Source organism: Lepisma saccharinum, chromosome 9 (assembly GCF_977018435.1).
Source record: "Lepisma saccharinum chromosome 9, izLepSacc3.1, whole genome shotgun sequence".
Classification (NCBI taxonomy): Eukaryota; Metazoa; Arthropoda; class Insecta; order Zygentoma; family Lepismatidae; genus Lepisma; species Lepisma saccharinum.
Window position 1 is genome coordinate 70,453,050 of NC_139237.1, and position 13,954 is coordinate 70,467,003.

Sequence of the window (13,954 nt, forward strand, 5' to 3'; positions counted from 1 at the left end):
AAAATATACAGTAAATGTTTCTGTACATATTTTTGTTAATTACCATCAATAAAGATTGCGTTTCATTACATTATCTGTTATGATTCCTCAGGGGTAGCATAAATATTTGAAATGAATTGGAGCGTCAGTCGGATGCTAATTGGTATTTACGGTGTATTTGCCCGAAACGCGATCAGCACTTTATTACGCCTTGCTGACAAGCCAACTAGTGAAATAAACCCGTCACTCGAGAATTTCTTTCGGTAGGCTCAAGGCTGGACGATATACAGGGCGTTCGAAAATAAATGGTGGTTTGGTTGGTTGATTTGGTTTATTTTAGTTCGCTTTTATGATACTTTTGGCTAATTCGATGACTGATGATCTGATGAAATTGATGAAGGGACACTCACAAACATCCATGCCCAGGTCGGGATTCGAACCAGAGACCCTGCCGGCAGATGGTGTGATTAGAAGTTGAATACGATAACGTCAATTAGCCCTCGGGCGTTTATTATTCACAATTTATTTGCACGTATTTAGAATTTATTTGCACCTATTTAGAATTTATTTGCACGTATTAAGAACTAATTTGCATAATTTTGAATAAATTTGCATATCATTAGAATAAATTTGCATTTACATATTTGCATGTTTATAACTTTTATGAATTTTTAATTTTTAATTTTATGAAAAATATGTATATAGAAGGTAATTAGCGGAACTAAATGTTATGCATATGGTTTTATATTCATTACTGCAAAGTATGTAATGTATGAACCGATAATATTAATGTTTATAATATTGAAAATAAGGTTTACGGTTTATGAAACGCTATGAAGGGTGTTAAGGGTACGAAAGAAGACGGTCCCGGTACTCGAACCTGCGATATGTAACGGTAATAAATGGTTAGGCCTATAGTGTACAATGTAATAATGTTATTATGGTATGAAAGACGATGGTACGACATGCTAGACAGAAGACGGTGAACTCCGCGCAGGTAGACGAGAAAGGAATTTGGGGGATGTGCGGTCAAGGTCAAATGACGTCAGAACGCCAGAACAAAGAAAGAATCCGATTGACCAATCAGAACCGGTTTTCCCAAGGTTAATCAGAACGCAAGAACAGGTGAAAGGTATGCAACGCCGTAGGGCAGGGGAGGGATTGAACCAGACAACAAAGGATGTCTGGGCCTGCGCGATCTAGGTCAAATCTCTGAAGCTATGCGTTGCTTGTAGAACCGGTTTCCGCCGCCAATTAATATTCAGCTCAGGTTTGCCTCCAAGGCACGGGATGCTGAAGCATAGGGACTAGGCTAAAGCGCTTGCATGTCAGAACAGGTTTCTGTAAAAGTAGCCCAAGGTTACCGAGAACACAAGAAAAAAGGATTTTGGGATACCCAATTAGATTGGAGCAAGAATTTTACCTTGAATTTATTTCAACTTTTAATTTATTATTTTACAAGTTTATGCTTATTTTTATCAAAATAACACAATTCAATCTGTTCAGGAAATACTTTTATAGTTACATTTTCGACACACAAAGACTTCTATCTGTTTATTTCACAAGTTTAGGCTTATTATTACCAAAATAACACAATTCAATCTGTTAAGGAAAGACTTTTAGTTACATTTTCGACACACAAAGTGTGTGTTCTCAACTTCTAAGGGTCCTAGGTTCGTTACCCCGTGATAAAAGCAAATAGTGAAAACTGTAGGCCCAGTCCCTGATAGCTCTCCCTTCTTCATAGTATAGATAAAAAACCCTTACGCTTCGTTCTCCTTGTTCAAGGTAAAATTCTCGCTCCAATCTAATTGGGTATCCCAAAATCCTTTTTTCTTGTGTTCTCGGTAACCTTGGGCTACTTTTACAGAAACCTGTTCTGACATGCAAGCGCTCTAGCCTAGTCCCTATGCTTCAGCATCCCGAGCCTTGGAGGCAAACCTGAGCTGAATATTAATTGGCGGCGGAAACCGGTTCTACAAGCAACGCATAGCTTCAGAGATTTGACCTAGATCGCGCAGGCCCAGACATCCTTTGTTGTCTGGTTCAATCCCTCCCCTGCCCTACGGCGTTGCATACCTTTCACCTGTTCTTGCGTTCTGATTAATCTTGGGAAAACCGGTTCTGATTGGTCAATCGGATTCTTTCTTTGTTCTGGCGTTCTGACGTCATTTGACCTTGACCGCACATCCCCCAAATTCCTTTCTCGTCTACCTGCGCGGAGTTCACCGTCTTCTGTCTAGCATGTCGTACCATCGTCTTTCATACCATAATAACATTATTACATTGTACACTATAGGCCTAACCATTTATTACCGTTACATATCGCAGGTTCGAGTACCGGGACCGTCTTCTTTCGTACCCTTAACACCCTTCATAGCGTTTCATAAACCGTAAACCTTATTTTCAATATTATAAACATTAATATTATCGGTTCATACATTACATACTTTGCAGTAATGAATACAAAACCATATGCATAACATTTAGTTCCGCTAATTACCTTCTATATACATATTTTTCATAAAATTAAAAATTAAAAATTCATAAAAGTTATAAACATGCAAATATGTAAATGCAAATTTATTCTAATGATATGCAAATTTATTCTAATGATATGCAAATTTATTCTAAATTATGCAAATTAGTTCTTAATACGTTCAAATAAATTCTAAATACGTGCAAATAAATTGTGAATATTACACGCCCGAGGGCTAATTGACGTTATCGTATTCAACCTCTACTGGTGTGGTTTGGTGATCTTATTTTGAAAGATATGTTACACTGTTTGCCTGTGTTCTGTGTGCCTCTCTATTCTGTATTCCCTTTCCTATCTTTTGGCTATACTCTATCTTACTATCTTCTCCTTCTCATTTCCTATGCTCTCTTTATCTAGTTTTGCTTCTATCTAGTCTTCCTCTTTATTGCATGTCTTTCTTTTCCTCTCACTTTATTTCTTACCACCTTTCTCTTGTTCTCTTGCGGTGTAAGGGGTGACCCTTCCTCTTAGTACACCCTGTACTGCATTTTACAGACTAACAAGCCTCTGGCGTCTGTGTTTTGTCCATACGTGTGGTGAGTGCCGAAGTCAGAATGTTTTAATGCTTTAATATTTTTAGTAATCGACATTACAGTTAATTTAGGTAAGGTAAGGGGTTGGACCCCGTATAATGTGACATGGCAAAATAGTCTTTAAGTGTTGACGTACCCAAATTTTCGAATTCATAATTCAAATTCTTGTTCTGTTATTATAATTTCCTTGGTTTTTTTTACTTGTTTCGTTCACTCTCTCTCTCTCTCTCTCTTTATATTTCTCTGTCTGTCTCTATCTGTAACTGACAGAGGAATTTTCTTAACTTGAATAAATTTAGACCTTTCTACTGTGACTCTGCAATATATACAAAAGAAATGAACAAAAATTGTGACAGAAGAGAATCACTTCTTACACAGTGATTGATTAATCTTTTGTTTTAAGTCCACTTTATGCACAGTAAGGCTAATCGGGACTGGACCTACAGTTTAAAGTGGGATCCGAAGCTCTATGTGCCTCCAACGGGTATCGAACCCGGGACCCCTTGATTACAAGGCGACGACGCTACCACTGCGCCATCGGGGGAGGCACTTCTTACACAGTGACAATGCCGCATACTATTTAATTTAAAATTCTAAAATGTTACTTTAAAAAATAAGAATTTTTAAATCTATAAATAGCGGTATCGAATTTATTTTGTTCGATCAAGTCTTCACTTAAAACAAAGCCTGCATACCTGTAATCAAGAAGTCTCGGGTACTATATCCGGTGGAGGGACATCGCGCAGTGGTTCTGATCCCACTTTAAACTGTAGATCCAGTCCCTATTAGCCCATCTGAGCATAGCAAACTTATTATTGTGAACAAATATTGCACATAAACTACAATAATATTATTAGAACAGTAGAATTAACGTAAAGTAGTTACGGACTTGTGGGTTGTAACAAGTTCATATACTTTCAATGAGTCCGTGACTGTACATGCACATAAATCCAATATGTACACTCACCGGCAATAAAAATTGCACACCTAAATCCTGAAATACTCACTTCACTGCAAGGCGTTATGTGTTTTGTCTAACTCCACGGCGGTAGTAGAAGTTGCCATTGAAAATTTGCTATTATAATCCACTTATCGCCGTATAGTTAGGCAACACACATAAGGCCTTGCAGGTAAATGAGTATTTCAGGATCTATGCGTCACATTTTTTTGCCGGTGACGGTACAATAACAGTAGAAATTATTTGGAATTGACCTGGTTACCACAGTGTTAGTATTGTGAACTTTGGTTTGTAATTATATAAATTAATACAAACAATCTTTGCTGTCGATGTAAGATTAAGTAATTTCAATGTTCGCCTACTCACTTGTACACGTTGTTATGGAACTTATTATACGAGGCGAACGCTAGAAGGACTCCGAACCCAGGTCCCAAAGAGAAGAATACTTGGGTGGCAGCATCGACCCACACCTAGAGGAGCAAAAGAAATAATGAAAACACATTTGAAAATATTAACAACATTTATAATTAGATATATTTTTTCAATGATGTACAAGAATATTTTAGGTACTTGATCACAGCATGAGGGTAAATGTAAGTAAATATGAATTACAGCATTTGTTTGGACTTTTTGGGACCCTGTAGCCAGGCCCCCGGGCCGATTCGGTTCGTGCTCGACACTTGGGACTTTGGTGGGATACCCTTTCAATCGCCGCTATCTTCGAAAATTTTCCCCGGCGAGTTTTCTCAATCCAAGGTCACTTTTTAGGTGGCTTGGGACCCGCTTGCCATGGCCACCAAGCCGAAATCTTTGCGCTGGGGTTTTAGACCAAGGTCCAAGGTACCCAAGCGCGCCAAGAACCCCCAAATTTCGGCCCAGGGGGCCCCGGACACGTCCCTCCTTGAAATTGCCCTTATGGTTTCTATAAAAGCCCCCCACTTGGCTATCTCACTTTTTCGTACCTATCACAGTTTTGTCCACTCTTGTACAGCATTAATACAATATTAATTAAATAATTAATATAATTAAAAAAATAATAGAATTAGAATAAAAGTATGGACTTGAAATTGGTTCGAAAGAAAATATGGTAATCAAGATGTACTCAACAAGCTTTTTAATGAACTGGAATACATACTATATTCATACAAGATATTCGCAGTATTCATTCATTAAAAAAAATGTTCAACTAATTATTTCAAACATTTAATACACTGGTAAAAATAACGATTTTCATTATCGGCCATTTGCCCTGTACAAACCTTATCGCTTTGTATAAATTCTTAAATATTAATGAACAGGAATGCAGACCATCTATGTTCTTTTTCTTTCATCGAGCAGCGAACAACAACAATCAACACGCGGAAACCACATAAACTTTCCCTTGCCAAACACACAGATATGACCAAACTTTCGCTTTGATTAGCTGTTCGATAGAAACTAGCGGGGAAAGCCAATTGTAATTAGAACACAATGTAGTCGTCAAAACCAGTTTAGCAGCCAGCCTTGCAGCTATCATATCCAGCCAGGAGGCAAGTCCGAATCCATGACTTTTGCGACACCGTCGTATGCGACACAAAGTGTGAATAGCTTCCCGTCACACTTTAACCAGGCTTAGAACTGACAGCATCATGGAAGCTGGTGTGTTTCTGAAAACCTTTATTAGTTTTCCTTCACACTGGCATCATGGAAAAGCTGGGTGTTTAAAAGCTGGATGTATTTATCCTTTGTCAATGACGAATTTTTAGATGCCTTGTCAGTATAGGAGCAGACTGCAATCCCTTGTCAATGTAGAAATGTACAATGAGTCGTTTCTCTTGTAGTTGAACCAACATCTTACTATTTTCATTCTAATTTCTGAACGTACGCCATTCTCCTCAAAAAGCGCTTAAGATCTCTATGCATTTCATAGTCGGCAAATGCTCTTTGTATTCTTTCATCTAATGTAATGTACTGACGTCGTCTACGTTTCCCTTTAAGATTCAAGGCCCTCCTCTCACATAAGTAGCCGTTGTACACAGCTTCTAATCTTCAAGTCTTCACTAATTGGTACACGTTAGGACTTGTTTTCTCTCAATACATTAACTGTATGGTTCCATCCCTCGACTGCATTGTTAGTCCTGTGCCGCTGTTGGGAGCAGTTCCACGTGGAAATGTCGAAAACAGAGTTGTTCATCCACTGTTCAACGAAATAATCCAAAAATTTTCTCAATATGTCGTGGTTTGGTGCATCTTCCATCACACACAGCCGTCCATCATCGACGTCAGCCACAGGGAAGTAAGCCAGAGCTGAACACATTCTTATACAGAGCCGCACGTCTGGATCTGTTTTGTAATCGTTTGTCAGTCCCAACTCCTGCACCTTTCGCCACAAACATTGGTTAAAGTGATAATTACAACCACTGATATGAGCCTCTGGAAATACTTTCTTCAGAGACGCTATTGCTGCTGCTTCGAAATCCATTTTTACAAATTTCGGGTTCTATCCATCTACATTCGCCTTTACCAAACTGAAAAAAAATTCAAATGTAGTCTGATGATTTTTGGGTAAGAGAGCATAGACTAAGGGGATAATGTTAGTTTCCTCGCCGGAGCTTCCAATGTCAACGTGTATGGTGTACAACTGGCAAAACTGTCGACTGCTGCTCCTGAAACCACCGAAACACGCTGAGACGAACACCTGCAGGCCTTGAAGACTTGCGTGCTGAACTGCACGTACGGAAATGTCGCTAATTCTGGTAAACAAATTAGAAATCGTAGGGGAAAATCCAAGCAGTGTCGCTTATGACGGGAAAAAAACAGTTTTTGCATTAGTGTCGCAAATGACGGTGTCGGAAATGTCGGAACTCCAGCAAGTCCAGCATCAACTAGGGCATTCCTACTGGGAATCCAGTTTCGTGTGATATCCGCTGTCCGTTCCCCTACGTTGTCTCCTCTGTCCACATTCAGGTATTTTTATGATGTAGCGCTCCTGGCTCACCAGAGTCTCGTAGGTTGAACCCGGTAGCAGCAACTCAACGCTTCCGGTAAACGTGGACTTGCGAGATGAGGCGAGTGTTCCTGTGAACGAACACCGCCACTCACTTGAGGCTTTTGATTTAATTTGATTTTTGTTATTTTGCGTCGCTTTTCGGCTACTTTTGACGACTTTTCGCGACGATGATGGTGAGTGATGATAAGATGAGATTAATGGACACTCACAAAGGACACCCAGTCCAAGTCGGGATTCGAACTCGAGACACCTGGCGTTGTAGCCCTCGCTCTCTGCAGGAGTTTGAGAAGTGGATACAGTAAAACTTCGTTAATCCGGACTAATGGGGGGATAAGTTGACCGGTTTAACGAAAGTCCGGATTAACTGAAATAACCTAAAAGAACAATTGAAAGTGCATTAAAACTCCGTTTATAGCAACAAAACACGTATGGTGTATTTAAAGGGCATAGGCCTAAATACACTATACAGTACAGTAAAATGTAAATCAATACTGTACATACAATGCAGTATGTACATACGCGATACCCATATTGTGATGATGTGCCCCACGGACCTGGCTCTACATCACTCGAAACTCTTGCTGTGGTGTACATGTCTGTTCGGACAGTTTTTTTTTTTTTGGCCTTTTGCCTTTTGCTTGTCCGGTTTAAGCTAAGTCGGGCTTATCGGGGTTCGGATTATCGAGGTTTTACTGTACATACATATGTGTGTGTGTGTGTGTGTGTGAACGTATGTTGCCTCAACTAAAGTGTACTCTTACCTACCATAGGCTTATGGGAGATGTAGACTGTATTTAACTGTAGAATCTTGATCATTTAGGAATACCTGAACGGATAAGTACGAAAAGAAGAAATCGTGTAGAGCAAAGCAACATAATCATCAGAGATTGGGAAGGAGGGGGAAGGGGGTAGGCGTGACTTAACCAAGCATTCCCGGACACTTAGAAGACAAACTCTGGGATCAACGAATAAATAAAGCTATCGTTATGATTGTGCGTCTCGTGAAGTGTTTACGGATCGAAGACGTTGCCCATGGATACAGAATGAAAGAGCGGTGCGAAGAGATGGAGACAATAATATGCGGTACGTCAAAAGAAGATCTTTAGAAGTTGCTTATCAGCGTCTTAGGGGTAGGGTGGGAGGGGAACACGAATGTTTTTTTTATTCTCAAATATCAATATTCCAGAAGACATTTACAACTTATCTCGCCACCCTCCGTGGCGGAGTGGTTAGCACATCGCGCTACGACGCCAGGGGTCCGGGTTTGAATCGCAGCCTGGTCATGGATGTTTGTGAGTGTCTATTCATCAATTGCATCATATCAGCACTCATCCTAATTGTCGCGATTAGCTAAAAGTTGAATAAAAGCGAAGTAAAATAAACCATGTCAATCAATCAACAACTTCTCTTTTTCAATATTGCACGCTAAGAAACGGCTTTTGAGTCGATTATCGCAGTTCCAGTGGAGACACATTACACAGTGGCTCGGATCCCACTTTGAAATATAGGCCAAGTTCCGATTAGCCTATCTGAACATAAAATGAACTTAAAGTCGCATCCACATAAACGTAACAGGACACCGTTTCGTAACCGCGTTAGCGTATCAACTTTGATACGGGGCAATGTACGTGAGGATGTTACGGCATGAACGTTTTCCAATCAGCACCGGAGCCCGTAACTGCAACATTCCCGCGTTCAGTTGAGTGTGTATGAACATATGAGACAATTCAAATATATAAGTTAATACATTTATTACCTGCATGTAGATTTGTAGTAAGTCTACATACATAGGCGTAGTTTTGCCCATCCACTTTGGGGGCTAGCTGGGACTAACTTTACAAGTAGCGGGATAAAGGTACGAATAATAATAATAATAATAATAATAATAATAATAATAATAATAATGATAAGAACATCAACAATTATAATAATAATAATGGTAATAGTAGTAGTAGGAGTATTAAGGACATTATTATCCTTGTAAATTATGCAAGAAGGGGTAGAAGTGGGGGTGCTAAAGCAATTGCATTGGTATAAACGTCTTGAATTTATTGACAAAACGTTCAGTTTCACATTCATAATGGAAAACAGGTACACAAACTGTGCTTTTGAAAGATCTCTTTCTCTCTGTATAACTCAATAAAATTTAGAGTACTTTCTTGGGTCCACTCCATGTTTCTCTTCGACTGTCACGGAATGAGTGTTACGCGTCTCTGTTCTATGCAAGTCCAGACTTCCTACAAGTTGAATGCGCTGAACCCTTTGATGCGACGCGGAAAAACCGACAAGACATGGAACGAAGTGAACCTCGACGCGTAATATAATTGTTGCGGGCTCAGGTTGCGCGTGCAAGATACGCAGTACCGTCCAGATACGAACGCGTAATACGCTACGCGATTACGTGTTACGCTTATGTGGACGCGGCTTTAAAAAACTTTTTTTCCTGACTAGTTCGTAACCAGTGGTTAATTGATTGATTGATTTGGTGTTTTAAGTCAACTTTATGCACGGTAAGGCTAATCGGGACTGGACCTACAGTTTAGAGTGGAATCCGAACCACTATGAGCCTCCACCGGGTATCGAACCCGGGACCCTTTGATTACAAAGCGACGACGCGTAACCAATGGTGTGCTCAAAGATTGATTTTATTGGTGGTCATAACCTCTTCCCCCTCAAGGGTTTGGAAGGGTGGTGGTGTTATACATACAGGGGTGAGTAAGTAAATTTCAAGACTATAAAGTGGGCCCTTATGAAAAAAAAATTTGGGTGGTGTTGGGGTGAGTCGATAAATCACTGCTTTTCTATTCACACAGTTTCCCTAACAGAAAAATAACTCCGCATACTTGAAAACATGATATGATGTACCCAGATATTTTTACTGAAAGACGACCGGACCCTGTAGCCGAGTGGTTAAGGGTCCCGGGTTCGAATCCCGCTCGGGCTTGGTTGTTTGTGAATGTCCATTCATCAATGTCATCATTTCATCACTCATCCCTATCTTCGCAAATTAGCCAAGAGGCACAAAACGCGAAGTAAAATAAACTAAATCAATCAATCAATCTATTTACTGAAAAATGGAAATATACAGATAACATGGGACAGTATGTAAGAAAACCCGTGCTATCAATTAATACCTGGATCAAGAAATACAACAAATTTCCTTCAAGCCCATCTTAATATTTCCATTGCATCTTCTTGGTCCACAGGTCCCTTACCAACAGGCTTCCCAACAAGGAAAGCGTAAACTTTTGTAGCCTCACCTATTTAAGAGCATCCCCGATGGCGTAGTGGCAAGGGCGTCGCCTTGTAATCAAAGGGTCTCGAGCTTAGTGCCCGGTGGATGCACATAGTGGTTCGGATCCCACCTTAAACTTTAGGTCCAGTACCAATTAGCCTATCTGTGCGTAAGGTGAATTTAAAACACAAACAAGACTCTCCCATTTGAACAATGTGCTATTTGCATTTCCATTCACTGATACAGTGGCGTGCCCAAGGGAGATTTGTGGAGGTCATAACATACCCTTTTCTTCAGAATTTCTAAAAAAAGAACGTCAAAGTAGGAAAAGATGGCAAAATGAGGGCTTGCTATTGAAAAAGTATACGTAACCTCCCCCTTTTCGAATATCATGGGCCACACTGCACTTATGACACTAAGTAGCCTAATAAACACAATTGACAATATTAAAAAATACCGTTTACATTCTCTGGATAGTAACTTTATTATACACACACACGAACACGTGTGTGTGAGCAGCTTACTGCATCTTTGCATTTACGTATGTACATATTTTGTGAAGCTGTGCTTCCTTTGATATGGTATAATTCTTACTCTTTAATAGAAATTCTTTACTTGTGAAATTCGTTCTGTTGTATTCGAAGATTCAAATATACAAAAACGACGCGTGCTTGGAGAACAACGAAAGGAATATTAGGTATTTTCTGCAAGAAATACACGTTATTTACTGGCTGAATAACCTTTCTGTCAAAACCAGATTCCGAACAGAAGTAGATAAAAAAATTTGTTAGATCGATTATTAGCTTAAAGGTTGAAAAGGAAACTCCAAACCTGATTGAATATCCTTGCGAGTTCAATTAAGCTCACATATCACTTTCATCTAAAGTTGACGAGAGTTGTAATCTGAGATTTAATGACTAATTAATTCCGAACTTGCACATTACGTCAAGAAATTAACTCGCTATGCTGTTGAGGAAGGGAAAAAATCTATTTCACCAGCTGCTGCACCAATCATAAGCACAGTTCCCAAGAGCACAAGCTCCTTTCGAAGAATGCTTCTCTCTCTACCTTGAGGAAACAAAGTAACATGTGTATTGTTGTAAGTGTTGCCAATGTCTGGAATGAAATTCTATTAGTTGTGTCGACCAACCGTAATGAAATCTCTAAATGCATTTCAATGGTTCTAATTGTGACGCAGTGGTCCATCACGAAGGTACTAAGAAACGGCTTTGTCGTCTAAAATATTTATCCCCTATTCACATTTAGAATTAAATAAATTACACAGCGTCTATATTAAGATATCGTTCACGGAGATAATGCGCCGAATTCTGTGGCGGAGTGATTATCACAGCGGGCTACGGCGCCAGGAGTAATGGGTTCGAATCCCGACCTGGGTGTGGGTGTTCTATGTGAGTGTCCCCTCTCATCAGTGATCCTCATCGTTGCGATTAACCAAAAATGGAAGAAAAGCGACGCTACATAATACAAATCAAACACATCAAACTAAGATAATGCCTACAGTAAAATAAAACACACCCGTACGTGTGAATCGGAGTTGTTAATCTTTCTTGTATTTGTTTTGTTACGTCGCTTTTCTGCCTATTTTTACTAATCGTGACGATAAAGAGGATTGTATAAAATTTATGAAGGGATAGCCTACTCATAATTATCGCGACGATGAGGATGAGTGAAGATCAGATGCTGGGACTCGAACCCTGAACGTCTGTGGCCAGATCGAAGGCAACCACATAACGCGCTGGGTTACTGAGCCGTGGATGAGCATGACCGATGAAGTGATGAAATTTGAGATGGGTCAAACACAATGCCTGACGATGGTTCGAACATTGGACCTCTGGCTTCACCGAGATCTACTCCACGATTCAAGTACGCGAAAACTTTCTTTGCCCATTTTAATCATCTACCCAACTGTTTGTGTAGATGCTTTTAGTGTCAAATGACAACTGCGAAATATCATATTCCGGAACCAGGTGTCAGCCAATTCCTACTCCCCAATCCTCGCTTCAATAATGACTAAATTTAGGTGCGAAACCATGTAGTTGGCAACATTACCTTTTCTTCACGGAGGTCCAAGTCTTTTCCCCTACTGCATCGTGCTCGATCTAAAGACATAGACGTGGAAGGGAGTAGAAGTAGGGGGTAAGAAAATCAATTATCCCCTCCCCTCAAAGTCACCTTCGTCTTCCCTCTCCCCTCTCTCCTGAAGTCTCCACCGTTTCAGAAGTCCATTTTATGCCAAAGTGCACCAATTGTAATTCGCCATTCTCGGCAGGCATTCGCGAAAGGCAAAGCACTCGAGATAAAAAAGAAATCTTTCTTTTCGTTCTAAGCGACCGACCGGCAGACCTTGTCTAATGGCACGGGAGAGCTTTCCTCCGGTTTAAAAACTCCATTCTTCCCTCTCCCTCACACATCCCTTGCATCTTTACGATGTGGAAAAGATTCGGTAATCATGACACATTACCTCTTTCTTTCCTCGCAATTTCTCTTCACTGCCACGCCATGTTATGACGTATTTTCATGGACTCTTGCCTCCGGAACACAACATTCCTCTTAATCCAGCGAACGGACTGAGAATTCGCAAACAAAATGTGTTGAAATTTTTAAGAGGATGTGACCTTTCCGTATCGGTGATTTAATAGGCCGGATTGAAAGTGTATACTGACAGGTGTTATGAGCGGGGCAATGAAGCTATTGAGTTTAGAGCCATCTGGTTGTAGAAACTTGTATTTCACGCCTGATGGCAATGAGAGGCACACTTGTTGCAAGATATTTTAAAACGCCTAGTTAAATTATGTACACTACGAAGCACGAGTTATCCTGACTTCTCTTCAGTTACTTCTTACGGCTACAATTGTTGCCAACCGTAGAAGGAGGTTAAATTTGAAAAGTATACCCCGCGACAGGTTAAGTTTGCAGCAGGTTTTATGTATTAATCCGCGCGAGAACGGCGCTCAGCATCTCCCGTGCGAGTCTTGCCTCAACCGCCGAGCCGTTCATATCAAAGACATTGAGAAAATCGGCAGTATTGCAGCGGAACTATATACTGCGCGCACGTTTGGGTCTATGTATGCGATAAGTTGCTGCAAACTTAACTTGTCGCGGGATGTTGAATATATTGACGCTATGTTTAAGAAAGAATTAACGAAGGTAGGAAAGGAGAGAAATGAAGACAAAAAGTTAACAAAAAGAGAGGGAGAGGAAGGAAACAGGAAAGCAGAGAAAATAAACGAGATATAGAGATTGAGAGAGAGAAATAAACGAGTCAGAGAAAGTGAGAAAGAAGACAAAGAAATGACCAAGAAAGGCAAGAGAGAGAGAGAGAGAGTACGAATGAAGGAAGGAAAGGAGAGAAATGAATGAAGACAGAGAATGGGAGAGGGGAAGATTCATAAATAAGGCAAGAAAGAGGGAATAGAAGATCGAGAATTGATAAGTAGACCTCGGATTTTAGTTTTTTAACCTATTTTTTCCTTTGCAGGTAAATAAAAAATAACAAGTTATGTCTGCGATTCACTTAAAAACAAAACAACTAATGAGTTTTATAGAGCCTAAAATAACCTATTTTGCTTGTTAGAACCTATTTTAGGTTTGCGTGCCTAAATCGAATCTTTTTTTAGGTTTTATACATATTTGTGGTTTTTATATATTTTTTTAGGTTTCGCAGAATTTTTATATCACGCAGAGGTATTTACTCTGTTTG

At 39.9% G+C, this 13,954-nt stretch overlaps 1 protein-coding gene across 1 annotated transcript in view; it reads right to left on the reverse strand.

Annotated features, from left to right (window-relative positions):
* Positions 1–13,954, reverse strand: part of DAT (Sodium-dependent dopamine transporter) — an 84,073-nt gene that overhangs the window by 47,471 nt on the left and 22,648 nt on the right. Inside the window, exon 6 of the mRNA XM_083128847.1 lies at positions 4,376–4,479. Within this exon, the coding sequence (XP_082984973.1) occupies positions 4,376–4,479 (104 nt within the window). The remainder of the gene's footprint in view (positions 1–4,375; positions 4,480–13,954) is intronic.